We start from the raw sequence: 25,751 nt of genomic DNA on the forward strand, positions 1-25,751 counted from the left end.
CTGTAGCTGCACCGGCACGCCTCTCGCCGACCCCGGACTCGCGCTGCTCCGAGCTCCCGCCTCCTCGACTGACTGCTCGAACTGCTCGACTCCCGCTGGCCTTTATAGGCCTCTCGCCGACCCCGGACTCGCGCTGCTCCGAGCTCCCGCCTCCTCGACTGACTGCTCGAACTGCTCGACTCCCGCTGGCCTTTATAGGCCTCTCGCCGACCCCGGACTCGCGCTGCTCCGAGCTCCCGCCTCCTCGACTGACTGCTCGAACTGCTCGACTCCCGCTGGCCTTTATAGGCCTCTCGCCGACCCCGGACTCGCGCTGCTCCGAGCTCCCGCCTCCTCGACTGACTGCTCGAACTGCTCGACTCCCGCTGGCCTTTATAGGCCTCTCGCCGACCCCGGACTCGCGCTGCTCCGAGCTCCCGCCTCCTCGACTGACGCTCCACAACACCAACAAGGTGTGAATTGCCTTGCATTTATCGTTTGTTGGGGACTCAGTCATCTGGGTCACCTGAGACCTGCTGACAGTTGCAGACTCGTGGGTTCTGCCCTTTACATTTCTGCTCGCAAACACAGTTCCAGTTAAGTTATGAACATTGGTTGCACTTGTGTGCTGAGAGATTTGTTTGGTGTTATCATTGGTGGACATAAACGCCTGTGCTATTGCAATGGCCTTAGTGAGGGTCGGTGTCTCTACAGTTAAAAGTTTTCGTCGGATGGTCTCGTGGCCAATGCCCAGTGCAAAAAAGTCTCTGAGCATTTGCTCCAGGTAGCCATCAAACTCACATTGTCCTGCAAGTCGCCTTAGCTCGGCGACGTAGCTTGCCACTTCCTGACCTTCAGATCGCTGGCACATGTAGAACCGATACCTCGCCATCAGCACGCTCTCCCTCGGGTTAAGATGCTCCCGAACCAGTGTACACAGCTCCTCATACGACTTATCTGTGGGTTTCACCGGAGCCAGAAGATTCTTCATGAGGCTGTAGGTCGGTGCCCCGCAGACTGTGAGGAGGACCGCTCTCCTTTTTCCAGCGCTTCCTTCTCCGTCCAGCTCGTTGGCTACAAAGTACTGGTCTAGCCGTTCGACATAGGCTTCCCAGTCCTCACCCTCCGAGAACTTCTCCAGGATGCCCACAGTTTGCTGCATCTTTGCGTTGGATTCGTATTCTCATCGCCAGTTATTGTGTTCCCAACACAGATGGGAACAGGGAGGTTAAAGTAACAGTGACCTCAGTCTTTAATAAGGCACTCCAGAGTAAGGAACAGGCCTTCGGGGCCGGCTTATATACAGTGCTCCCAAGGGATGCTGGGCTCCCTTGGGACTTCAGGGGATGAGCTCCCTGGTGGCGGAACATGGGAGTGCATGCTTTACAGATACACAACAATAAGGTGTTCAGAAAAGACAGGGAAGAAAAGATAGGAGGTGGTGAGGTAGTATTGCTCAAGGAGAATGATATAGTGCTGGAGAGGGAGTATGTCCTGGAGCGGTCAGGGACAGAATCGATATGGCTAGAGGTAAGAAATAATAGAAATGGCATTAAACTACTAGGTGTATTCTATAGACCACCAAATAGTGGGAAAGATATAGAGGAGCAAATTTACAGAGAAATTACAGAGAGGTGCAAGAACGTTAGGGTAGTAATAATGGAGGACTTCAATTATCCTAATAGACTGGGATAGTAATAGTGTAAAGGGCAGAGAAGGGAAAGAATTTCTGAAATGTGTTCAGGAGAACTTTCTTGATCAGTAAGTTTCCGGCCCTGCAAGGGAGGAGGCATTGCTGGATCTGGTTCTGGGGAATGAGGTGAGTCAAGTGAAGCAAGTGTCAGTCGGTGAACATTTAGGGAACAGTGATCATAGTATCATAAGGTTTAGATTAGCTATGGAAAAGAACAGGGAGCCATCTAGAGTAAAAGTGTTTAACTGGGGCAAGGCCAATTTCAGTGGGATGAGAAAGGATCTGGCCCGGGTAAACTGGAATCAAAGATTGGCAGGCAAAACTGTAGTGGAACAATGGGCTGCCTTTAAAGAGGAAATCGTTCGGGTACAGTCGAGGTACATTCCCACAATGGGGAAAGGCAGGGCAACTAAAGGCAGGGCTCTCTGGATGACGAAACAGATAGAGAATATGGTGATGCAGAAAAAGAGCACGTATGACAGATGTCAGGTTGCAAATAAATCTGAGAATCAGGCTATATATAGAAAGTTCAGAGGGGAAGTGAAACAGAAAATGAGGGGCAAAGAGAGGGTATGAGAATAGATTTGCAGACAACATAAATCCAAACGTCTTCTATAGGCATATAAATAATAAACAGGTAGTAAGAGAGGTGGGACCGATTAGGGACCTAAAAGAGGCAGAGGGCATGGCTGAGGTACTAAATCAGTACTTTGCATCGGTCTTCACCAAGGAAGATGATGCTGCCATAGACATAAGTGAATGAGAAGGTAATGGAGATACTTGATAGGATAAAAATTGATAAAGAACAGATATTAGAAAGTCTGGTTGTACTTAAAGTAGATAAATCACCAGGAGCAGATGTGATGCATCCTTGGATACTGAGGGAATTGAGGACAGAAATCGCAGAGGAACTGGCCACAATATACCAATCCTCCATAGATAAGGGGGTGGTGTCAGAGGACTGGAGGACTTTTATTTATATAGCACCTTTAACGTAGTAAAATGTCCCAAGGCGCTTCACAGCAGTGTTACAGACAAAACAGATAAATAAACAATGGAAACAATCTATCATTATTTATTGTTTCATAATCTTAAAGACCTCTATTAAGTCACCCCTTAACCTTCTCTGCTCCAGTGAGAAAAGCCCTAACTTCTCAAGTATGTTTTCTTAATTGTAACCCCTCTTCTCTGGTAACATCCCGGTGAATCTATTGTTTTTTCCATTGCTTTTATATCCTTCCTATAATAGGGAGCCCAATACAATTCACAATCATTCAAGTACAGCCAAAATAAGATCTGTAAAGTTCAATATTACCTCCTGTTTTTCTAATTATGCCCCTAGATACAAGGATACTGTGGGACTACTTTGATTTTGGGTATCATGGCTCATATAAATAAAATGGGTGAGCTGCCAGCTTTAAACAAGCACTGACTGGTAGATCACTGCTCAGGAACTTGGAGGGGGTGGGGGGCAGGGGGTCAGGGGGGGAGGAAAGGAAATCTGGTGGTTCCTCCACGGAGCTGAGCTAAGGGAGGCAGGTAATAGTGAGGGAAGTCGCAGCTGGATGGATAGTGGGTTGGAATGATTTTTGTGGGGCCAGGAGAAGCAGTCATGTTTTCTGAACGGTTCCTTTAAGGGCCACTGGGTTGGCTGCCCTACATTAAGTTCCACTGAGCAGGGCTTGGGCAGTGGGTACTCCACCCAGTGCAAGCCCAAAATTGCACCCTGATTTAAATGTAGGCATGAGGCTCCACCCTATTTCCGTTGGTAGCACAGGGCATCCAAATCAAGATCCAATTCAAAATTGCAGTGGGTGGGTCTTGGGGAGTAACTTATATTTTTTTACCAAGTTTTCTCTTACTATTATTGATCCATTCACATTGAAAAGCAGGGCAGAAGAGAGAAGAAAATCGCCCCTCCCCTGTTTGTCCTATTATGGTATTATCTATTGGTCAGCTTTAATGACCCGTGTCCTTGATTCCATTTCAAATCTTACTATTAAAGATGTATTTCCTTCTCCTAGCTCTCCCAGTGTCCTGGCCAACATCACTCCCTCAACCAACGCCACCAAAAACAGTCTCATTACTTTCTGTCGGACCTTGTCATGCACAAAATGGCCAACACGCTTACCTACATAGTGATGTCTGTACATGAAGCACTTTGGGGAGTTTGTAAGATGTAATAAGATGCTATATAAATGCAAGTCTTTCTGATTTTGGCAACAATATAGAAATCGAATACAATGAACACACGTGCAACACGTGTAACAGTAATCTTTAGTCTAGTTAGAAAATTGCACTGAATATAAAAATTTTAAATAATTACTATTTCAAAAATTGTTCTCTGCAAAGAAGTAGACACTATAATATACTATCATTTTACATACCTTCATAATTGCTTCCAATACATACACTACAAAGAAAATATAATTAATCAGTTGCAGCTCTGCCTCATGTTCTATATTCATTAAGGGAACGTATTCCAGAATGATAGGAAAGACATTGAGTAGTATCACCATGTACACAAAACACTCAAATGCATTGGTGGACACCGTTCGGTAGCACAGCTTCAAAATCCGGTTTCTGTAAAAAGAAACAATTTTGTTACAACAGAATAGGGGAGTATTGCGCTTTGACATTCCCGTTTATTGGAATATATATGTGGAAATTAAACACACAAGCTCATAATATTCCATCCATTAATTTAAATCGATGAACGTCGCAGATGAATGTGCAATTTCCAATATACTGTCGAGCAGACGTGATTCTGTGCTAGCAGCGCCAAAGCACAATATGTCATCTGATATATTATGCTCAGTACTAATAAAGTATCTTGTCGAAGGAATCTCACCATTATTAGAACATAATTGACTGAATCTTCCCAAGTTGAACCTCAAAAGTTCTATAGAAATCATTTTGAATAAAATGTGAGTGCTAATTTGCACAGTAGTTTGTGTCCTACTAACCCTAAATTAAACCACTCAATCAGCAGTGCCCTAACCCTCACAAATGATACTACGTCTGCTTCAGCTATTAGTAAATAATATCAGCAAGACAATAGCTATATTTTGTCATATGTATAATATTGATATTTGGTATAGTTTCATACAACCTATGGCAATAGCTTAGTATTTTGCAAAATTGCATTGTTACAGAGGAAACTCAGGAAGTCAGTGGTTATGAACAGAAGATTGATTTGATTGTAAATGAGTTCTGAAGAGGTGACGCTCTTTGGAATCATCATGAATCAACCAATGCACTGGCCAGAGACATACAATAGAGTGAAGTTTAGGCCTGATTATATCAGTCAGATACCACCCAAATTGAAAAGTATTAACAATTTTAATCAGAATGATCAAAAATTGTGGAAAGCAAAGCTATTTGCTAATAATCTCAAGAAAATACCAAAACCAAGTTGACACCAAATTGGGGGGGGGGGGTGTAGTTAATACTGAGGAGGACTGCAACAAAATACAGGAAGATAATAAACTTGCAGAATGGGCGTGTAACTAGCAAATCAACTTCAATATAGATAAGTGTGAGATAGTGCATTTTAGTAGGCAGAATAAGGAGACCACATACTCCTCGTAATATGTATCTAAATGGGGTCGAGAAACAGGGGATCTGGAGTTACAGATGCACAAATCTATAAAAAAAAAACAAAGCAATGGGGTTCATTTCTAGAGGGCTAGAATTGAAAAGCAGAGAAGTTATGTTAAACTTGTATAAAACCTTGGTTAGACCACAACTAGAGTATTGTGATTAGTCTGGTCTTCATATTATAAAAAGGACATCGATCACTGGAGAAGGTGTCAAAAAGATTTGCGAGTATGATACCAGAACTGAGAGGTTATACCTATTGGGAAAGGCTGAACCAGTTGAGGCTCTTTTCTTTAGAAAAGAGAAGACTGAAGAGTGACCTGACAGAGGTCTTTAAGATTGTGAAAGGGTTTGATAGGGTAGATGTAGAGAAGATCTTTCCACTTGTGAGCAAAACCAGAACTAGGAGCTATAAATATAAGATAGTCACAAATAAATCCAATAGGAATTCAGGAAAAACTTCTTTACCCAGAGAGTGGTTAGAATGTGGAACTCGCTAACACAAGGAGTAGTTAAGGCAATTTAGCATGGATGCATTTAAAGGTAAGCTGGATAAACACATGATGGAAATGGAATAGAAGGATATGTTGACGGGGTTAGATGACGAAGGGTGGGGAGGAGGCTGGTGTGGATCATAAACACTGGCGTGGATCATAAACACTGGCATGGACCTGCTGGGCCGAACGGCCTGTTTTTATACTGTAAATACTTTGTAATATTTTGTAAGACTGTTCGAGAAAATCAGAATACACAACAATTAAATGCAAATACTTTTATATGTTGTGGAAAAACACAGGACATGTCTATTGCCAATAATAGAAGAAAACAAACTGTGGGACTGCCTCAAAATGAGATATGAACTATCTGACCACCTATGTGTTATTTTTCTTAAAGGGCCAATATCCCCCTTTAAAGTGATTTCCCCCTTTCCAACGAAATGGAAGGGATTTGTTATTGTGTGTGAAAGATGAACAAATGAAGAGAGAGTTGCTTCACACGATCACAAAATAATTATAGAAGAGATTCAGCCCATCTTAGCTCACCCACCCAGAAACCTCTAAGCTCGCAACCTCTCCTTGCCCCACAGCATCCAATTGGTTCTTAAATAATTCCAAGGCTTTTGGCCCCATTAATCTATCTGAGAGGCCATTCCATCACTCTTTGTTTAAATGAAAACCTTCCTGATATCGTTCCTAAATTTGCCTTTTACAAACTTAAAGGCTATAAAGCCGAAGTTTCTCCAGTCTTGGGGATCATCATTGTAGATTTTTGTTGCATCAGTTGGTGATCACAACTGGACGGAATACTAAAGATGTGGTCTGACCAGAGTTCTGTACAGTTTGATCATGACTTCCTCAAAGTTATATTCTACTGTTTTAGTAATATAGTTAACTGTTCAATTAGCGTTGTTAATTACTGCTCTGCATTGGTTTGACATGTTGAGCATTAAGTCCACTGAGACTTCTAAAGAGTAATAACTGGTCCTCATTGTGCCCATTTTTTGGACAGAATCGTTGGAAACGGCACCAATTTTAGAACGCAACATCCCATACCAATTTGTTGCCTGCGTTATGATCGCCTCCTGGCAACTGTCTAAAACAGGCTTTAGATCCCTTACGCAGAATCATAAATACAGCTTTGAAGGAGGATATTTTGCCCATCGTGCTGGTGCCGGCTCTTTGAAAGATTTATCCGATTAGTCCCATTTCCCAGCTTTCCCCTAACCCTGCAAATATATAAGAACATAAGAATTAGGAACAGGAGTAGGCCATTTAGCCCCTCGAGCCTGCTCCGCCATTCAACAAGATCATGGCTGATCTGGCCGTGGACTCATCTCCACTTACCCGCCCGCTACCCATAACCCTTAATTCCCTTATTGGTTAAAAATCAACTCCAAAGTCCTCCTGATCGTCCCCACCCACCCTACTGCCACACCAACTATTCAATTAATTAAATCATTCTGTAATGAAAAGCTAGTATCAGTAATGGTGACCATGAAACTACCAGATTGTTGTAAAAACCCATCTGGTTCACTATTGTTCTTTAGGGAAGGAAATCTGCCAGCCTTACTATGTGACTCCAGACCCACAGTAATGTGGTTGACTGCCCGCTGAAATGGCCTAGCAAACCTCTGAGTTGTACCAAACCGCTACAAAGAAGTATACTAAAAATAAAACCAGACGAACCACCCCGCATCAACCTACCGGGCACGACAATGGCACACTCAGTCCAGTCGACCCTGCAAAGTCCTCCTCACTAACATCTGGGGACTTGTGCCAAAATTGGGAGAGCTGTCCCATAGACTAGTCAAGCAACAGGCTGACAATAGTCATACTCAAAGAATCATACCTTTCAGCCAATGTCTCCTCCGTCACCATTCTTGGGTATCCTGTCCCACCATCAGGACAAACCCACCAGAGGTGGCGGTATAAAGTCAGGAAGGAGTGGCTCTGGGAGTCTTCAACATTGACTCCGAACCCCATGAAGACTCATGGCATCAGGTCAAACTTGGGCAAGGAAACCCCCTGCTGATTACCACCTACCGCCCTCCCTCAGCTGATGAATCAGTACTCCTCCATGTTGAACACCATTTGGAAGAAGCACTGAGGGTAACAAGGGCACAGAATGTACTCTGGGTGGGGGACTTCAATGTCCATCACCAAGAGTGGCTCGGTTGCACCGCTACTGACCGAGCTGATCGAGTCCTGAAGGACATAGCCGCCAAGTTGAGCCTGTGGCAGGTGGTGAGAGAACCAACACAAGAAAAAAACCTACTTGACCTCGTTCTCCCTAATCTACCGGTCACAGATGCATATGTCCATGACAATATTGGTATGAGTGACCACCGCACAGTCCATGTGGAGAAGAAGTCCTGTCTTCACACTGAGGATACCCTCCTGGGTTTTTGTGGCATTACCACCATTCTAATGGGGACAGATTCAGAACAGATCTTGCAGCTCAAAACTGGGCATCTATGAGGTGCTATGAGCCATCAGCAGCAGCAGAATTGTATTCCACCATGATGTGTAACCTCATGGCCCGGTATATCCCTCACTCTACCATTACCATCAAACCAGGGAACCAATCCTGGTTCAATGAGAAGTGCAGAAGAGCATGCCAGGAGCAGCACCAGGCTTACTAAAAAATAACCTGCCAACCTGGTGAAGCTACAACACAGGACTACATGCATGCTAAACCGTGGAAGCAGCATACTATAGACACAGCTTAGCGATCCCACAACCAATGGATCAGATCAAAGCTCTGCAGTGCTGCCACACCTAATCATGAATGTTGGTGGACAATTAAACAACTAACAAGAGGAGGAGGCTCCATGAACATCGCCATCCTCAATGATGGCGGAACCCAGCACTTGAGTGCAAAAGACAAGGCTGAAGCGTTTGCAACTACCTTCAGCCAGAAATGCCAAGTGGATGATCCATCTTGACCTCCTCCCAAGGTCCCCACCATCACAGAAGCCAATTCAATTCACTCCACGAGATATCAAGCCATGGCTAAGTGCAACGGATACAGCAAAATCCATGGGCCCCGACACTATACCGGCTGATATGCTGAAGACTTGTGCTCCAGAACAAGCAACGCCTCTAGCCAAACTGTTCCAGTACAGCTACAATACTGGCATCTACCCGACAATGTGGAAAATTGCACAGGTATGTCCTGTCCAAAAAAAGCAAGACAAATCCAATCCGTTCAATTACCGCCACATCAGTTTACTCTCAATCATCTGATTGAAGGTGATGGAAGGTGTCATCAAGCAGCACTTACTCACCAATAACCTGCTCACCGATGCTCAGTTTAGGTTCCACCAGGACCACTCGGCTCCAGACCTCATTACAGCAAAAGTCCAAAAATGGACAAAAGAGCTGAATTCCACAAATGAGATGAGAGTGACAGTTCTTGACATCAAGGCAGCATTTGACTGAGTGTGACATCAAGGAGGCAAGTAAAATTGGAATCAATGGGGATTGGGGTAAATTCACCACTGTCTGGAGTCATGCCTAGCACAGAGGAAGATGATTATGGTTGTTGGAGGTCAATCATCACAGCCCCAGGACATCGCTGCAGGAGTTCCTCAGGACAATGTCCTAGGCCCAACTATCTTCAGCTGCTTCATCAATGACCTTCCCTCCATCATACGGTCTGTTATGTATGTAATAACTCGATAGACTGAATACTGTAAACTAACACAGGTATAAACCTGGCTCTTCTTTATTAGGGCCCAAAGTGATCACATTACAAGATGGCTGGCCTTTTATAACTGGGTCGCACACACGTGCGCACAGCCCAATGAACTCCGACAGTGGCGCCACCTGGTGGCTAGTAACCCCAAGCATACATACATGACAATATCCCCCTTTAAGATATTAGTAACAGTCTTTTTACAAATTGAGATGGTCCGGGGCTTTCCGCTCCAGAGTTGAACGTCTCAGTTCAACTCCAGCCTTCGGTGAGCGTTCTGAGTCTGCTATGACTGGGGGCAATGACCACGTCAGGGATTGAAAGTCCAGATTCATTGACCATGTCAGGGATTGAAAGTCCAGATTCATTGACCATGTCAGTGATTGAAAGTCCTGATTCATTATTGCCAGCGGAGTCCTCTGATGACTGAGGGTAGATTGGTTGGTCACTGATTATGTCTTCCTCAGACTGTTCCGGTTCATCCGTGTGCCGTAGCTTTATCTGACAGATATGTTTCCTGTATGTTTGCCCATTCTTGAGCTTAACGATTACCACTCCGTTACCCTCCTTGGCCGTAACAGTACCAGCGATCCATTTGGGACCTTGATCATAATTCAGTGCATACATAGGATCATTGATAGAAATGTCGCGTGACACAGTAGCGCGATCATGATACCCTTGCTGACTTTGATGTCTGTATTCGACACGATTATTCAAATCGGGGTGGACAAGAGAGAGCCTGGTCTTGAGACCTCTCCATCAATTGTTCAGCAGGGGAGATCCCGGTAAGCGTATGGGGTCTTGTTCTTAAACTAAGCAATATGCGTGACAGGCGAGTTTGCAGTGAACCTTGAGTTACACGTTTCATACTCTGCTTGATGGTTTGGACCGCACGCTCTGCTTGTCCATTGGATGCGGGTTTGAATGGCGCTGACCTCACACCTTTGATACCATTGAGTTTCATGAACTCTTGAAACTCCATACTGGTGAAACAAGATCTGTTGTCGCTTACAATGATGTCAGGCAGACCATGCGTAGCAAACATGACACAAAGGCTCTCAATGGTAGCTGTGGATGTGCTGGATGACATGATTGTACACTCTATCCACTTGGAATAAGCATCCATCACAACTAAGAACATCTTTCCCAGGAAGGGACCTGCAAAGTCGATGTGGATCCTGGACCATGGTTTAGATGGCCATGACCACAGACTCAGCGGCGATTCCGCTGGTGCTTTACTAAGCTGCATGCAAGTGTTGCACTGATGCACACATGATTCCAGATCAGAGTCAATGGCTTTCATCATGACAATACTTGGATGCGTGTTATGTAGATCATGCACAAATTTCTCTCTGCCTTTCTTGGGCATGATTACCCCACAGTATACAATCTGATTGAATGGATAGTTTGTCTTTGCGACGGATGTAAGGTTTGGTCTCCTCACACATTTGCTCGGGTCTGGCACACCAATCACCACTAAGAATACAGCGTTTCACAACCGATAATATCGGGTCCTGGCTGATCCAGGTCTTAACTTGTTGAGCCGTGACAGGGGTTCCTTCACTTTCAAAAGCATCCATGACTAACACTAGGTCCGCCGGTTGTGGCATTTCCACCTCCAGTGTGGGCAACGGCAGACGGCTCAATGCAATGGCACAATTCTCAGTGCCAGGTCTATGGCAAATGACATAAATGACATAATCATAATCAGATGCGGGTCGATGCATTGGTATTGATATCTTTGTTTTCCGAAAACAATGAAATGAGTGGCTTGTGATCTGTTTCCAGTCCAAGGCGAAGACCAAACAGGTATTGATGCATCTTTTTAACTACATACACACAGGCAGTGCTTCTTTCTCTACCATGCCGTAGGCTCTTTCCGCCTTTGACAAACTTTTTGAAGCATATGCAACAGGTTGTAATTTGCCTGACTCATTAACGTTGGAGCACGCAACCAACTCCATATGACGAAGCATCACAGATCAATACTAGACGCTTGCACGGATCATAATGTACCAGCAGCTTGTTAGAGCAAAGCAGATTAGTAGCTTTCTCAAAAGCTCTATCTTGAGACTCACCCCAAACCCAGTTGTCCCTTTTCTTAGCAGAATGTGCAGTGGCTCTAATAAGGTGCTCAATCTAGGTAAGAAATTACCGAGGTAGTTGAATAGACCAAGGAACAAATGCAACTCCGTCACATTCTGCAGCTTGGGTGCATTTTTGATGGCTTTGGTTTTCGAGTCCGTAGGCCTGATACCGTCAGCAGCAATTTTCCTCCCCAGGAATTCGACTTCCGGTGCCATGAAGACGCAGAGCGCGTTTCAGTCTAAGTCCCACTTTGTCCAGACGAGGTAGAACCTCTTCCAGGTTGTTCAGATGTTCGGCGGAGTCACAACCTGTGACGAGTATGTCAGCTTGGAACACGACAGTTCCGGGGACAGACTTCAATAGACTCTCCATGTTTCTCTGAAATATGGCCGCAGCCGAGCGAATTTCAAAAGGGCACCTGTTGTACATAAACAGTCCTTTATGAGTGTTGATGCACATAAGTTTCTTCAACGTCTCGACCAGCTCCTGTGTCATGTAGGCCGACGTCAGATCCAGTTTTGTGAACGACTTCCCCCTGGCTATCGTTGCAAACAGGTCATCAGCCTTTGGTAATGGGTACTGATCCTGCTTCGAAACTCAGTTGATCATATCCTTGTAGTCTCCACAAATCCTGACGGCCATCACCTTTCAACATGGGAACAATGGGACTGGCCCATTCGTTAAATTCGATCGGTGATATGATCCCTTCACACTGGAGTCTGTCCAGTTCGATTTCGACCTTCTCCCTCATCATGTACGGAACTGCCCGAGCTTTATGATGGATGGGTCTTGCATCTGAGTCCACGTGGATCTGCACCTTGGCTCCCGTGAAATGGCCGATGCCTTGTTCAAACAGCGAAGGGAACTTGCTCAGCACTTGAGCACATGGAGTATCATCCTCCAAAGTCAACGCTTTGATATCGTTTCACTTTCATTTGATTTTTTCAAGCCAATGCCGATGCCTTGTTCAAACAGCGAGGGGAACTTGCTCAGCACTTGAGCACATGGAGTATCATCCTCCGAAGTCAACGCTTTGATATCGTTTCACTTTCATTTGATTTTTTCAAGCCAATTCCTGCCGAACAGCGTTGGACCATTGCCTGGAACAATCCATAACGGTAAATCGTGAACCGCACCATCATACGACACCTTGATTACTGCACTGCCAATCACCTTTATGAGTTCTTTAGTGTACGTATGCAACTTGGCATTGACTGGACTCAGCTTAGGCCTCACAGCCTTAGTATCCCACAGCTTGTTGAATGTCCTCTGGCTCATTATTGATTGATTCGCACTCGCACACTCGCATCGGTAGCAGCACAACGGTAAGTTTCACATTAATCATTATCGGTTGGCTCTTTGCTAGGAACAAATACAATCCATACACTTCCTCCTCTGGTATCTCGGATTTCACATACCGATCCGCGCTATACTGGTCATCATCCTCCACATGGTGTGTCGCAACACGCTTGCTCAGTTGCGGACTGATGCGCTGGAGATGCCCCAGTCTCGAACAGCCTTTACAAATGTACTGTTTAAACCGACACAAATGAGGCCGATGATTGCCCCCACAACGCCAACACGGTGAAATTGGATTCATTCCCGTTGGCGGACTTTGAGCAGCCACAGGTTTCGCATACACAGTCGAGTAGGTCCTGCCATATGCAACTCTGCCAAACGACGATACAATCTTGTTTACAGTACTTGCATAGTTCCAATTTTTCGATGATAGCTGCTTTAAGTTTTGTCTGCCGTCATGCCTGCCTGGGCAATCGTGATGGCCTTGCTCAAACCCAGCGTCTCCGTAGCCAGTAGCTTAAGCAGGATCACCTCGTGGTTGATGCCGATTACAAAGAAGTCCCGCAGGATGTCTCCCAACGCGTTTTCGAACTTACACGGTCCAGCTAGATGTCTCAGGTTGGCAACGAATTCCAACATGTCCTGGTCCTCAGAACAAATGTGCGTGTAGAATCGATATCGTGAGATGATGATGCCTTCTTCTGGTTTGAGATGGTCACTGTTATGTATGGAGAAATAGTCAGACTGAACACTGTATGCTCAAAATAAAGTGTGAACTTAGTCTTTTAGGGGGGAGGCCACCTTAGACTAGGTGTTGTGTAATGAGAGAGGATTAATTAGCAATCTCGTTGTGCGAGGCCCCTTGGGGAAGAGTGACCATAATATGGTAGAATTCAACATTAAGATGGAGAATGAAACAGTTAATTCAGAGACCATGGTCCAGAACTTAAAGAAGGGTAACTTTGAAGGCATGAGGTTTGAATTGGCTAGGATAGATTGGCGAATGATACTTAAGGGGTTGACAGTGGATGGGCAATGGCAGACATTTAGAGACCTCATGGATGAACTACAACAATTGTACATCCCTGTCTGGCGTAAAAATAAAAAAGGGAAGGTGGCTCAACCGTGGCTATCAAGGGAAATCAGGGATAGTATTAAAGCCAAGGAAGTGGCATACAAATTGGCCAGAAATAGCAGCGAACCCAGGGACTGGGAGAAATTTAGAACTCAGCAGAGGAGGACAAAGGGTTTGATTAGGGCTGGGAAAATAGAGTACGAGAGGAAACTTGCAGGGAACATTAAGACGGACTGCAAAAGCTTCTATAGATATGTAAAGAGAAAAAGGTTAGTAAAGACAAACGTAGGTCCCCTGCAGTCAGAATTAGGGGAAGTCATAACTGGGAACAAAGAAATGGCAGACCAATTGAACAAGTACTTTGGTTCGGTATTCACTAAGGAGGACACAAACAACCTTCCGGATATAAAAGGGGTCAGAGGGTCGAGTAAGAAGGAGGAACTGAGGGAAATCCTTATTAGTCGGGAAATTGTGTTGGGGAAATTGATGGGATTGAAGACTGATAAATCCCCAGGACCTGATGGACTGCATCCCAGAGTACTTAAGGAGGTGGCCTTGGAAATACCGGATGCATTGACAGTCATTTTCCAACATTCCATAGACTCTGGATCAGTTCCAATGGAGTGGAGGGTAGACAATGTAACCCCACTTTTTAAAAAAAGGAGGGAGAGAGAAAACGGAATTATAGACCGGTCAGTCTGACATCGGTAGTGGGTAAAATGATGGAATCAATTATTAAGGATGTCATAGCAGCTCATTTGGAAAGAGGTGACATGATAGGTCCAAGTCAGCATGAATTTGTGAAAGGGAAATCATGCTTGACAAATCTTCTAGAATTTTTTGAGGATGTTTCCAGTAGAGTGGACAAGGGAGAACCAGTTGATGTGGTGTATTTGGACTTTCAGAAGGCTTTCGACAAGGTCCCACACAAGAGATTAATGTGCAAAGTTAAAGCACATGGGATTGGGGACGTGGATTGAGAACTGGTTGGCAGACAGGAAGCAAAGAGTAGGAGTAAATGGGTACTTTTCAGAATGGCAGACAGTGACTAGTGGGGTACCGCAAGGTTCTGTGCTGCGGCCCCAGCTGTTTACATTATACATTAATGATTTAGACGAGGGGATTAAATATAGTATCTCCAAATTTGCGGATGACACTAAGTTGGGTGGCAGTGTGAGCTGTGAGGAGGATGCTATGAGGCTGCAGAGTGACTTGGATAGGTTAGGTGAGTGGGCAAATGCATGGCAGATGAAGAATAATGTGGATAAATGTGAGGTTATCCACTTTGGTGGTAAAAACAGAGAGACAGACTATTATCTGAATGGTGACAGATTAGGAAAAGGGGAGGTGCAATGAGACCTGGGTGTCATGGTACATCAGTCATTGAAGGTTGGCATGTAGGTACAGCAGGCGGTTAAGAAAGCAAATGGCATGTTGGCCTTCATAGCGAGGGGATTTGAGTACAGGGGCAGGGAGGTGTTACTACAATTGTACAGGGCCTTGGTGAGGCCAGACCTGGAGTATTGTGTACAGTTTTGGTCTCCTAACTTGAGGAAGGACATTCTTGCTATTGAGGGAGTGCAGCAAAGGTTCACCAGGCTGATTCCCGGGATGGTGGGACTGACATATCAAGAAAGACTGGATCAACTGGGCTTGTATTCACTGGAGTTCAGAAGAATGAGAGGGGATCTCATAGAAACGTTTAAAATTCTGACAGGTTTGGACAGGTTAGATGCAGGAAGAATGTTCCCAATGTTGGGGAAGTCCAGAACCGGGGTCCTAGTCTAAGGATAAGGGGTAAGCAATTTAGGACCAAGATGAGGAGAAACTTCTTCACCCAGAGAGTGGTGAACCTGTGGAATTCTCTACCACAGAAAGTTGTTGAGGCCAATTCACTAAATATATTCAAAAAGGAGTTAGATGTCGTCCTTGCTACTCGAGGGATCAAGGGCTATGGCGAGAAAGCAGGAATGGGGTACTGAAGTTGCATGTTCAGCCATGAAGTCATTGAATGGCGGTGCAGGCTCGAAGGACCGAATAGCCTACTCCTGCACCTATTTTCTATGTTTCTATTGCAGGTCTCCAGAATGCCTCTGCACACAGTGAGGCCTTCTTAAATACCTGTGCTCCCAATGGATTATGGGATCCCTTGGGACTCCAGGGGATGAGCCTTCTGGTGGCTGTACAGAGTAAAAACAAGTTTATATATATAACAACAATCCCCCCCAAAGTCAATAGTGTAACTATTTACAATGTGAGTCGATCTGGGGCCCTCCTTGCTCTGGTTGATTATCTCGGTGTGAAAATTGGTATTGTTGAATCACTTGTTGGGCTCTCACTGGGCTGCTGTGCAGCTGGCCTTGCTGGGCTGCCTGGTATGTTGGGTCCTGCTGGGCTGCTGTGGATGATGGCTTCTGCTTCGTGGTCAACCGTGGTGCCGGTTGCTACTGGTGTCTTTGTTTGGGGATCAATATAGGTAGGGTCCAAGGTGGGTTGCTCAGGATAGTCCGTAAATCTGAGTTTGATTTGGTCCAAGTGCTTCCAGTGAATGAGTCCATTTGAAAGTTTGACCCGAAAGCCCTGCTCCCCTCTTTGCCGGGAAGCCACTTGGGACCTTGTCCATAATTTAATACAAATACAGGATCATTGATTTCGATCTCGCGTGACACATTTGCGCTATCATGGTATGCACTTTGTTGAAGCCGCCTGCTCTCTACCTGTTCATGTAGATCAGGGTGAACTAACGAGAGCCTTGTCTTAAGTGCTCTTTTCATGAGCAGTTCAGCAGGTGGGATCCCAGTGAGCGAATGGGGTCTCGTGTGGTAGCTAAGCAAGACTCGGGATAGGCGAGTCTGCAGTGAGCCTTCAGTTACCCTCTTCAAGCCTTGCTTGATGGTTTGCACTGCTCTCTCTGCCTGACCATTGGACGCTGGTTTAAACGGGGCAGATTTGACGTTTGATCCCACTGCGGGTCATGAATTCTTTGAACTCAGCACTGGTAAAACATGGCCCGTTGTCGCTCACCAGGACATCGGGTAAACCGTGAGTGGCAAACATGGCCCGCAGGCTTTCAGTAGTGGCAGTGGATGTGCTAGCCGACATTATCTCACATTCAATCCACTTGGAATGCGCGTCTACAACCACAAGGAACATTTTGCCCAAGAATGGGTCTGCATAGTCGAATGTACCCTAGACCATGGTTTGGAGGGCAAAGACCATGAACTTAGCAGTGCCTCCCTGGGTACATTGCTTAGCTGCGAGCATGTATTACATGTGTGAACGCAGGATTCTAAGTCCGTATCGATACCGGGACACCACACGTGGGATCTGGCTATCGCTTTCATCATCATGATGCCTGGGTGGGTATTGTGGAGGTCATTGATGAAGGTGTCTCAGCCCTTCTTGGGGACCACTACTCGATTGCCCCACAGAAGGCAGTTTGCTTGTATAGACATTTAATGTTTGTGCCGCTGGAACGGCTTTATCTCTTCCTGCATTTCCACTGGGACACTGGACCAGGTCCCGTGAAGCACACAGCTTTTGACTAGAGATAATAAGGGGTCCTGGCTTATCCAGGTTTTGATCTGCCAGGCAGCGACGGGTGATTGCTCACTCTCAAATGCTTCCATAACCGTGGCTAGATCTGCAGGTTGCGCCATTCAACCCCCGTGATGGGCAATGGCAGCCTACTGAGAGCATGGGTGCAGTTTTCCGTGCCTGGCCTGTGGCGGATGGCATAGTCGTATGCGGACAACGTGAGCTCCCATCTCTGGATGCGGGCCAATGCGTTGGTGTTTATCCCTTTACTCTCGGAAAACAGGGATATAAGTAGCTTATGGTTGGTTTCCAATTCGAATTTTAGCCCAAACAGGTATTGATGCATTTTCTTTACCCCATAGACACACGCTAATGCTTCTTTCTCAATCATGCTGTCGGCTCTCTCAGCCTTAGACAGACTCCTGGATGCATAAGCAGCCGGTTGCCGTTTCCCAAAATCATTAGCTTGTTGCAATACATCATATGACGACACCATATGACGACGCATCACATGCGAGTACCAAACGCTTACATGCATCATACAACACAAGCAATTTGTTTGAGCATAACAATTTTCTCGCTTTTACAAAGGCATTTTCGTGGCTTTTGCCCCAAACCCATTCGTCCCCTTTCCGTAATCATGCAGTGGTTCTAACAGTGTGCTAAGACCCGGTAAGAAGTTACCAAAGTAGTTCAGGAGTCCCAGAAACGACCGCAGCTCCGTCACGTTCTGTGGCCTCTGTGCGTTCTCGATTGCCTTCGTCTTCGCGTTGGTAGGCCTGATGCCGTCCGCCACAATTCTCCTTCCCAAGAACTCGACTTCAGGAGCCAGGAAAACGCACTTTTAACCTGAGCCCCACGCGGTTGAGTCGACTAAGAACCTCTTCCAGATGCTGTAGATGCTCAACTGTGTTCGGACCTGTGACCAAGATGTCGTCCTGGAAGACTACGATGTGCGGGACCGACTTCAGTAGGCTTTCCATCTTTCTCTGGAATATTGCCGCCGCTGATCCGGATTCCAAATGGGCATCTGTTATAAACAAAAAGACCTTTGTGCATGTTGATGCAGGTGAGGACCTTCGATGATTCCTTCAGTTCCTGCGTCATGTAGGCTGAAGTCAGATCCAGCTTCGTGAACGTCTTTCCTCCCGCGAGCGTTGCAAAGAGGTCGTCGGCCTTTGGCAGTGGGTATTGGTCCTGCAAGGAGAAACGATTGATAGTTACTTTGTAATCGTCACAGATTCTGACGGTGCCATCTCCCTTGAGGACTGGGACGATAGGACTGGCCTACTCGTTGAACTCGATCGGTGAAAAGATGCTCTCTCTTTGCAGCCAGTCTAGCTCGATCTCTACCCTTTCTCTCATCATGTACAGTACTGCTCTCGCCTTCTGATGGATGGGTCGCACCTCGGGAATTAGGTGGATCTGCACTTTTGCTCCTTGGAATTTCCCGATGCCTGGTTCGAACAGCGAAGGAAATTTGTTTCAGATCTGGGCACACGAAGTGTCGTCAGCGGACGATAGTGCTCAGACGTCGACCCAGTTCCAGCGTATCTTTCCCAGCCAGCTCCTGCCGAGCAGCGTGGGACCATTGCCCGGTACCACCCAGAGTGGTAGCATGTGAACCGCACCATCGTGGGAGACCTTTATGGTAGCACTGCCGATAGAAACATAGAAAATAAGTGGAGTAGGCCATTCAGATCGTCGAGCCTGCACCACCATTCAATAAGATCATGGCTGATCATTCCCTCGGTACCCCTTTCCTGCTTTCTCTCCATACCCCTTGATCCCCTTAGCCATGAGGGCCATATCGAACTCCCTCCTGAATATATTCAATGAACTGGCATCAACAACTCTCTGCGGCAGGGAATTCCACAGGTTAACAACTCTCTGAGTGAAGAAGTTTCTCCTCATCTCAGTCCTAAATGGCTACCCTTTATACTAAGATTGTGTCTCCTGGTTCTGGACTTGCCCAACATCGGGAACATTCTACCCGCATCTAACCTATCCCGTCCCATCAGAATCTTATATGTTTCTATGAGATCCCCTCTCATCCTTCTAAACTCCAATGTATAAAGGCCCAGTTGATCCAGTATCTTCTCATATGTCAGTCCTGCCATCCCGGGAATCAGTCTGGTGAAACTTCGCTGCACTCCCTCAATAGTAAGAACGTCCTTCCTCCGATTAGGAGACCAAAACTGAACACAATATTCCAGGTGAGGCAACACCAAGGCCCTATACAACTGCAGTAAGACCTCCCTGCTCCTATACTCAAATCCCCTAGCTATGAAGGCCAACATACCATTTGCCTTCTTCACTGCCTACTGTACCTGTATGCCAACTTTCAATGACTGATGAACCATGACACCCAGATCTCGGTGCACCTCCCCTTTTCCTAATCTGCCGCCATTCAGATAATATTCTGTATTCGCGTTTTTGCCCCCAAAGTGGATAACCTCACATTTATCCACATTATACTGCATCTGCCATGCATTTTCCCACTCACCTAACCTGTCCAAGTCACCCTGCAGCCTCTTAGCGTCCTCCTCACAGCTCACACCGCCACCCAGTTTAGTGTCATCTGCAAACTTGGAGATATTACACTCAATTCCTTCATCCAAATCATTGATGTATATTGTAAAGAGCTGGGGTCCCAGCACTGAGCCCTGTGGCACTCCACTAGTCACTGCCTGCCATTCTGAAAAGGACTCGTTTATCCCGACTCTCTGCTTCCTGTCTGCCAACCAGTTCTCTATCCACGTCAGTATATTACCCCCAATACCATGTACTTTGATTTTGCACACCAATCTCTTGTGTGGGACCTTGTCAAAAGCCTTTTGAAAATCCAAATACACCACATCCACTGGTTCTCCCTTGTCCACTCTACTAGTTACATCCTCAAAAAATTCCAGAAGATTCGTCAAGCATGATTTCCCTTTCATAAATCCATGCTGACTTGGACCGATCCTGTCACTGCTTTCCAAATGCGCTGTTATTTCATCCTTCATAATTGATTCCAACATTTTCCCCTCTACTGATGTCAGGCTAACTGGTCTATAATTACCCGCTTTCTTTCTCCCTCCCTTTTTAAAAAGTGGTGTTACATTAGCTACCCTCCAGTCCATAGGAACTGATCCAGAGTCGATAGACTGTTGGAAAATTATCACCAATTGATTACAGGAATCAGTTCTTTTTGTGTAAGTTCTGAGTTTCGTGCGAACTGGAGTTAAGACTGGCCTTGAGGCCTTGATGCACCACAGTCTTTCGAATGTCTTTTTGCCCATGATGGACTGGTTCGCGTGTCCAGCTCCATTGACACCGGGAGTCCATTTAGTTCAACATTCAGCATTATCAGGCGACAATTCGTGGTGAATGTGTACCTCTGCCTCCTCGGTCTGAGGCTCTGGTTCGTCGTGATCCTCTGTGGATCCGTCCTCCTCTGCAACATGGTGGTATGCAGGTTTAGCAGGATTTGCAGCTCGCCTGCACACTCGTTGGAGGTGTCCCATTGTTCCACAGCCCTTGCAAATGTACCCTTTGAATCGGCATGAATGGAAACGATGATCACCCCCGCAGCACCAAAGGTGTTAATGGCCTTGCATTCATCACACTTGATGGTGGACTCAGACATCTGCGGACGTGCAGCTGCAGGTATGTGTGACCTGCCCTGTACGTTACGATTCGAAAACAACATCACTTTGTTCACAGTACTTGTAGCAGCACTTGTGTGCTGAGAGATTTGCTTCGTATTGACACTGGTGGCAATGAACGCCTGGGCTATCGCTATGGCCTTACTCAAGGTTGGGGTCTCTACAGTCAAAAGTTTGCGAAGTATGGTTTTGGGTCAATACCAAGTACGAAAAAGTCTCTGAGCATGTGCTCCAAATGTCCTTCAAACTCGCAATGTCCTTGTCCGTTAGACTTGCAGGCAAGAGAAGATTCTTTATGAGTCCATAGATTTTCGGACCGCAAACCGTGAGGAAGACCGCCCTGCGCCTAACTGCGTCATTGGGTTCCTCCATTTTGTTGGCCACGAAGTACGGTCCAGGCGAGCTACAAAATCTGCCCAGTCCTCTCCCTCCACGAATCTCTCCAGAATTCCAATTGTGCTCATTTTTGCATGCGAGGGTTCTTAAGTTACCTCGACGCCAAATGTTATGTATGTAATAACTCGATAGACAGAATACTGTAAACAAACACAGGTACAAACCTGGCTCTGCTTTATTAGGGCCCAAAGTGATCACATTACAAGATGGCTGGCCTTTTATGCCTGGGCCACACACACGTGTGCACAGCCCAATGAGCTCCGACAGTGGCGCCATCTGGTGGCGAGTAAATCCGAGCATACTACATGATAGGGTCAGAAGTGGGGATGTTCACTGATGATTGCAGTGTTCAGTTCCATTCGTAACTCCTCAGATAATGAAGCAGTCCATGCCCGCTTGCGGCAAGATCTGGATGACATTCCGGCTTGTCAAGATTTGCAGTTCCGTTTAATTTGAGGCATTAATTCAGGGATATCTTTGTTTTGGGGTCAGGAGAGTGGACACATTGCTCATGTCTTTTCTTCTCTGACTGCCTTCTTAGCATTTAAACACTGCAAAAAAATTGTTAGATTTGCATCTGCAACAATGGCCCAGAAATTGTGGTCGGAGGCTTCCTGCGGGCGGATGTCTCCGACCGAAAAATGTTTTGCGAAGCTGCCTGTGCTTTTACCAAGCATAAGAGTTTGAAGGACATTTGCTGGGCCAAGAGTTGGGCAAATAGCCCAAATCTCCACAGTTTGTTGGAACTGTCAATAAAAATTTTAACATAAAAACATAGAAATTTACAGCGCAGAAGGAGGCCATTTCGGCCCATCGTGTTTGCGCCGGCCGACAAAGAGTCGCATGGCCCTTGGTCAGCAGCCCTGAAGGTTACATATAAACCTATGAACAATGACGGAAAGGCAAAGAGCACCCAGCCCAACCAGTCCGTCTCACACAACTGCGACATCTATTATACTGAAACATTCTACACTCCACCCCAACCGGAGCCATGTGATCTCCTGGGAGAGGCAAAAACCAGATAAAAAACCCAGGCCAATTTAGGGAGGAAAAAAATCTCCCTAGTTCCTCTCCAACCCATCCAGGCGATCGAAACTATTCCAGGAGATCATCCTGGCCGTATTCGATTCCCTGCTGTACTTACCATTATATCTGCGCCGTCCAACAAAAGGTCATCCAGTCTAATCCCAATCACCAGCTCTAGGTCCGTAAATCTGCAGGTTACTGCACTTTAAAAGCCCATCCAACCATCTCTTAAAAGTGGTGAGTGTTTCTGCAATCACCACTCTTCCAAGCAGCAAGTTCCAGATCCCCACAACCTTCTGTGTAAAGAAGCCCCCCCCCTCAAATCCCCTCTAAACCTTCCACCAACTATGTCCCCTCGTAATAGATCCCTCCACCACTGGAAATAGACTCTTACTATCCACTATGTCCAGGCCCCTCAATATTTTGTTCACCTCAATGAGGTCTCCTCTCTACTTCTCTGTTCCAATGAGAACAAACCCAGCCTATCCAATTTGTCCTTATAACTAAGATTCTCCATTCCAGGCAGCATCCTAGTAAATCTCCTCTGCACGTTCTCTAGTGCAATCACGTCCTTCCTATAATACGGCGACCAGAACTACACGCAGTACTCCAGCTGTGGCCTAACCAAAGTATTATACAATTTAAGCATAACCTCCCTGCTCTTACATTCTATGCCTCAGCCAAGAAAGGAAAGCATTCCATACACCTTCTTAACCACCTGATCCACCTGGCCTGCTACTTTCAGGGAATCTGTGGACCAATGGTGGAGCTTTGGAGGCGTGGCCTATTCAGTTGGAGCTGTGCTGTAGTGAGAGAAGGAACTCCCTGCTGAAGCTCCTGTCTGGAAGGCCGAGAGTGAACCCTGAGACCAGCCCAAGAAGAGGAGGAGAGGGCTGGCTTACTACAATTCAACGTCCAGAGGGAGAGGAGGAGAGCAGAAAATTTATCATTTTTTACTACTACAGAGAGTTGGAGAGAGGGGGAAAAGAACATCCTGAGAAAACACCATCCAGTGTGGAAGGAGGGAGAGCCATTTCTACAATCTTCGACAGGTGGGTGTGTTTTGGTGCATTCCCCGAAAGACTTTGTTGTATCGGTGGGGGGAGGAAAGAAGACCTTTCGAGGGCTGGAACATCGCGGCGGGTGTGTGTGTGTGGAAGTGTGTGTGGGGGTCTTGCTTACAGCTAGGCCCCACACACCACTGAAGCACCCCTCCCCCATTGCCTAGCCTGGGATAGCTGGAGCTACCTGGCTGAAGTAGTAGTAATCACCCTATTAAACATCGTTGGGAGTGTGTGCCTGGGTGGCTCCAGCTACCCCAGGTGAAGACATCTTCTCCCCCCACCCGAAGACCATTCTACAAAGACTGTGTTTTTTGCCATCTGGGGAGTGCACCCCAAGAAACACCCACCCATCGCTGTGAGGGGAGACCTGCCCTCGCAGCTTCCCTCTTTCCCACCCCCTCTCTCTTTCTCTCTCTCTCTGTCTCTCCCCTCTCTCTCTGAGAGCCCTTTCCTCCTAATTGTAAAACAATTACGACAACTGAGCAGAGGGAGCAAGGCCCCTCCCCATTCGTTAACTAGGGGAGAGGTGTGCCCCATTAAGAGCTCCCTCTGCTCAAAACACCAATGAGGCCAATTAAAGACCATTAAGGCCTGTGACTTTGGGGTGGGTGTAGCCCTTAAAGGGACCCCGTGATGGCGACCCCATCCACGCCGGTGGCAGGGCCAGCTAGGACATATGCGCAGGCAGCGTTCACATCCACGGCGCCTCCTGCGCCTCCTGCTGCCCTGCCACCATTCAGACTGATAACAAAAAAACACGGGGTCAAGAGCTACACTCACCCCACAATGAGCATTGAGGGGTGCGTGCGGGTGATGGCTGGGGTAGTCGGCCCCTCGGCCATTGTCGCGGCCTCCAAGATGTCTGGGAAGGCTGTGTTCTTCCTGGGGTCGGAGCGGGCGGTGTCCCTGGCCCTCGAAAAGGGGCTCACGGTGGGCGGGACGTTCCTGCCGGTGGACCCTCTCGAGGCCACCGCGCAGAGGGTCATCCTTTCAAACGTCCCGCCCTTTGTTCCCGCTGGGCTCCTCCTCCCTCATCTACACCAACTGGGGGAGGTAAGGTCAGGGATTAACCCCATACCGCTCAGCCTCAGGAAGAGCAGCCTGCGCCATGTGTTCTCCTTCCGCCGCCAGTTTTTTGTCTGGCTGGCGCGGGAGGAGACGACAGAGGGCAATTTTAATGTGGTGCACGAGGGGACTGCCTACCGCGTCTTCTGGACGTCGGATGGCGTGTGGTGCCATGCCTGTAGGGAGGTGGGGCACATTCGCAAGAACTGCCCCGCCTCCAAGGCCGCCAAACCACCGAGGGCGGCCAAGGCTGGTGCCGCCGCCACCCCTCCCCCTAGTAGCGTCCGCGTGCCGGGAGCTGTAGGTGCGCGGGCATCGTCGGGGGCCTTTGTTTTCACGGCCTCCGGCGGGGGGGAGGGAGAGCGTCCGATCGGAAGGAAGGTGCGGAGGAAGGCGAAACATCTCGAGGCGGGTCCTCTCAGTGCGCCAGACAGCTTGAACACCGCGCTCAGCCCAACCCTGACACCGGCGAGCGCGGGGTGCCCTGAGCCCGTGCCCGAGCCCTTGACCAATATCACAGAGGGGCTCGGGCGCGGGCAAGAAAAGAAAAAGGGGGGGGTGGAGCGGGAGGCCCCGGCAGACATGGAGGTCTCCCTGCCTCCTCGCACCCCCAGGAACAAAAGGAGGCGCCGCTCCAATGAACGGAGGGTGAATAACATCCCTCCGCGGAGGAGTCGGTGCCCGCCGCGTGTCCCGCGTCCCCTACCAGCGCCCCCAAACTGTGCTGTAGGCGAGAGGAGTCTGTCCCCGGGGAGGGTGAGACAGTCGAGGCTGCCCAGCCTCTGCCTCCCGGGGATGGCGTGGAAGATCTGCCCGTCGTGGGGGGCGTGGGGCCAGCAGAGGAATGCGTTGCCGCCGGGTCGAGCGTCCTGGGGACTGAGGCGGGCGGAACGAAAAGGCCGAATATGAGCCCGTTCAGCTATTAACCAACTTCCTCCGGGAGTCGCTCGACCCGGCAGAAACTGAAAATGCTAATAATTTTACAGAACATCCACACGCTGGGCCGGGGGGTGGCGGCGGGGAGGGGGAAGAACAACAACCCTCGCTCCCTACTTTGGAGCTGAGGTACTTGGAGGACCTGG

General features: G+C 47.3%; 1 protein-coding gene across 4 annotated transcripts in view; it reads right to left on the reverse strand.

Annotated features, from left to right (window-relative positions):
* The window catches only part of LOC139280197 (sperm-specific sodium:proton exchanger-like), a 654,445-nt gene that overhangs the window by 398,600 nt on the left and 230,094 nt on the right, over nucleotides 1–25,751 (reverse strand). For all 4 annotated transcript variants that reach the window (XM_070899784.1, XM_070899786.1, XM_070899785.1 and 1 more), the window contains one exon: nucleotides 4,060–4,255. In XM_070899784.1, the coding sequence (XP_070755885.1) occupies nucleotides 4,060–4,255 (196 nt within the window). The remainder of the gene's footprint in view (nucleotides 1–4,059; nucleotides 4,256–25,751) is intronic.

The sequence above is a fragment of the Pristiophorus japonicus genome, chromosome 14, assembly GCF_044704955.1.
Source record: "Pristiophorus japonicus isolate sPriJap1 chromosome 14, sPriJap1.hap1, whole genome shotgun sequence".
Lineage (NCBI taxonomy): Eukaryota > Metazoa > Chordata > Chondrichthyes > Pristiophoridae > Pristiophorus > Pristiophorus japonicus.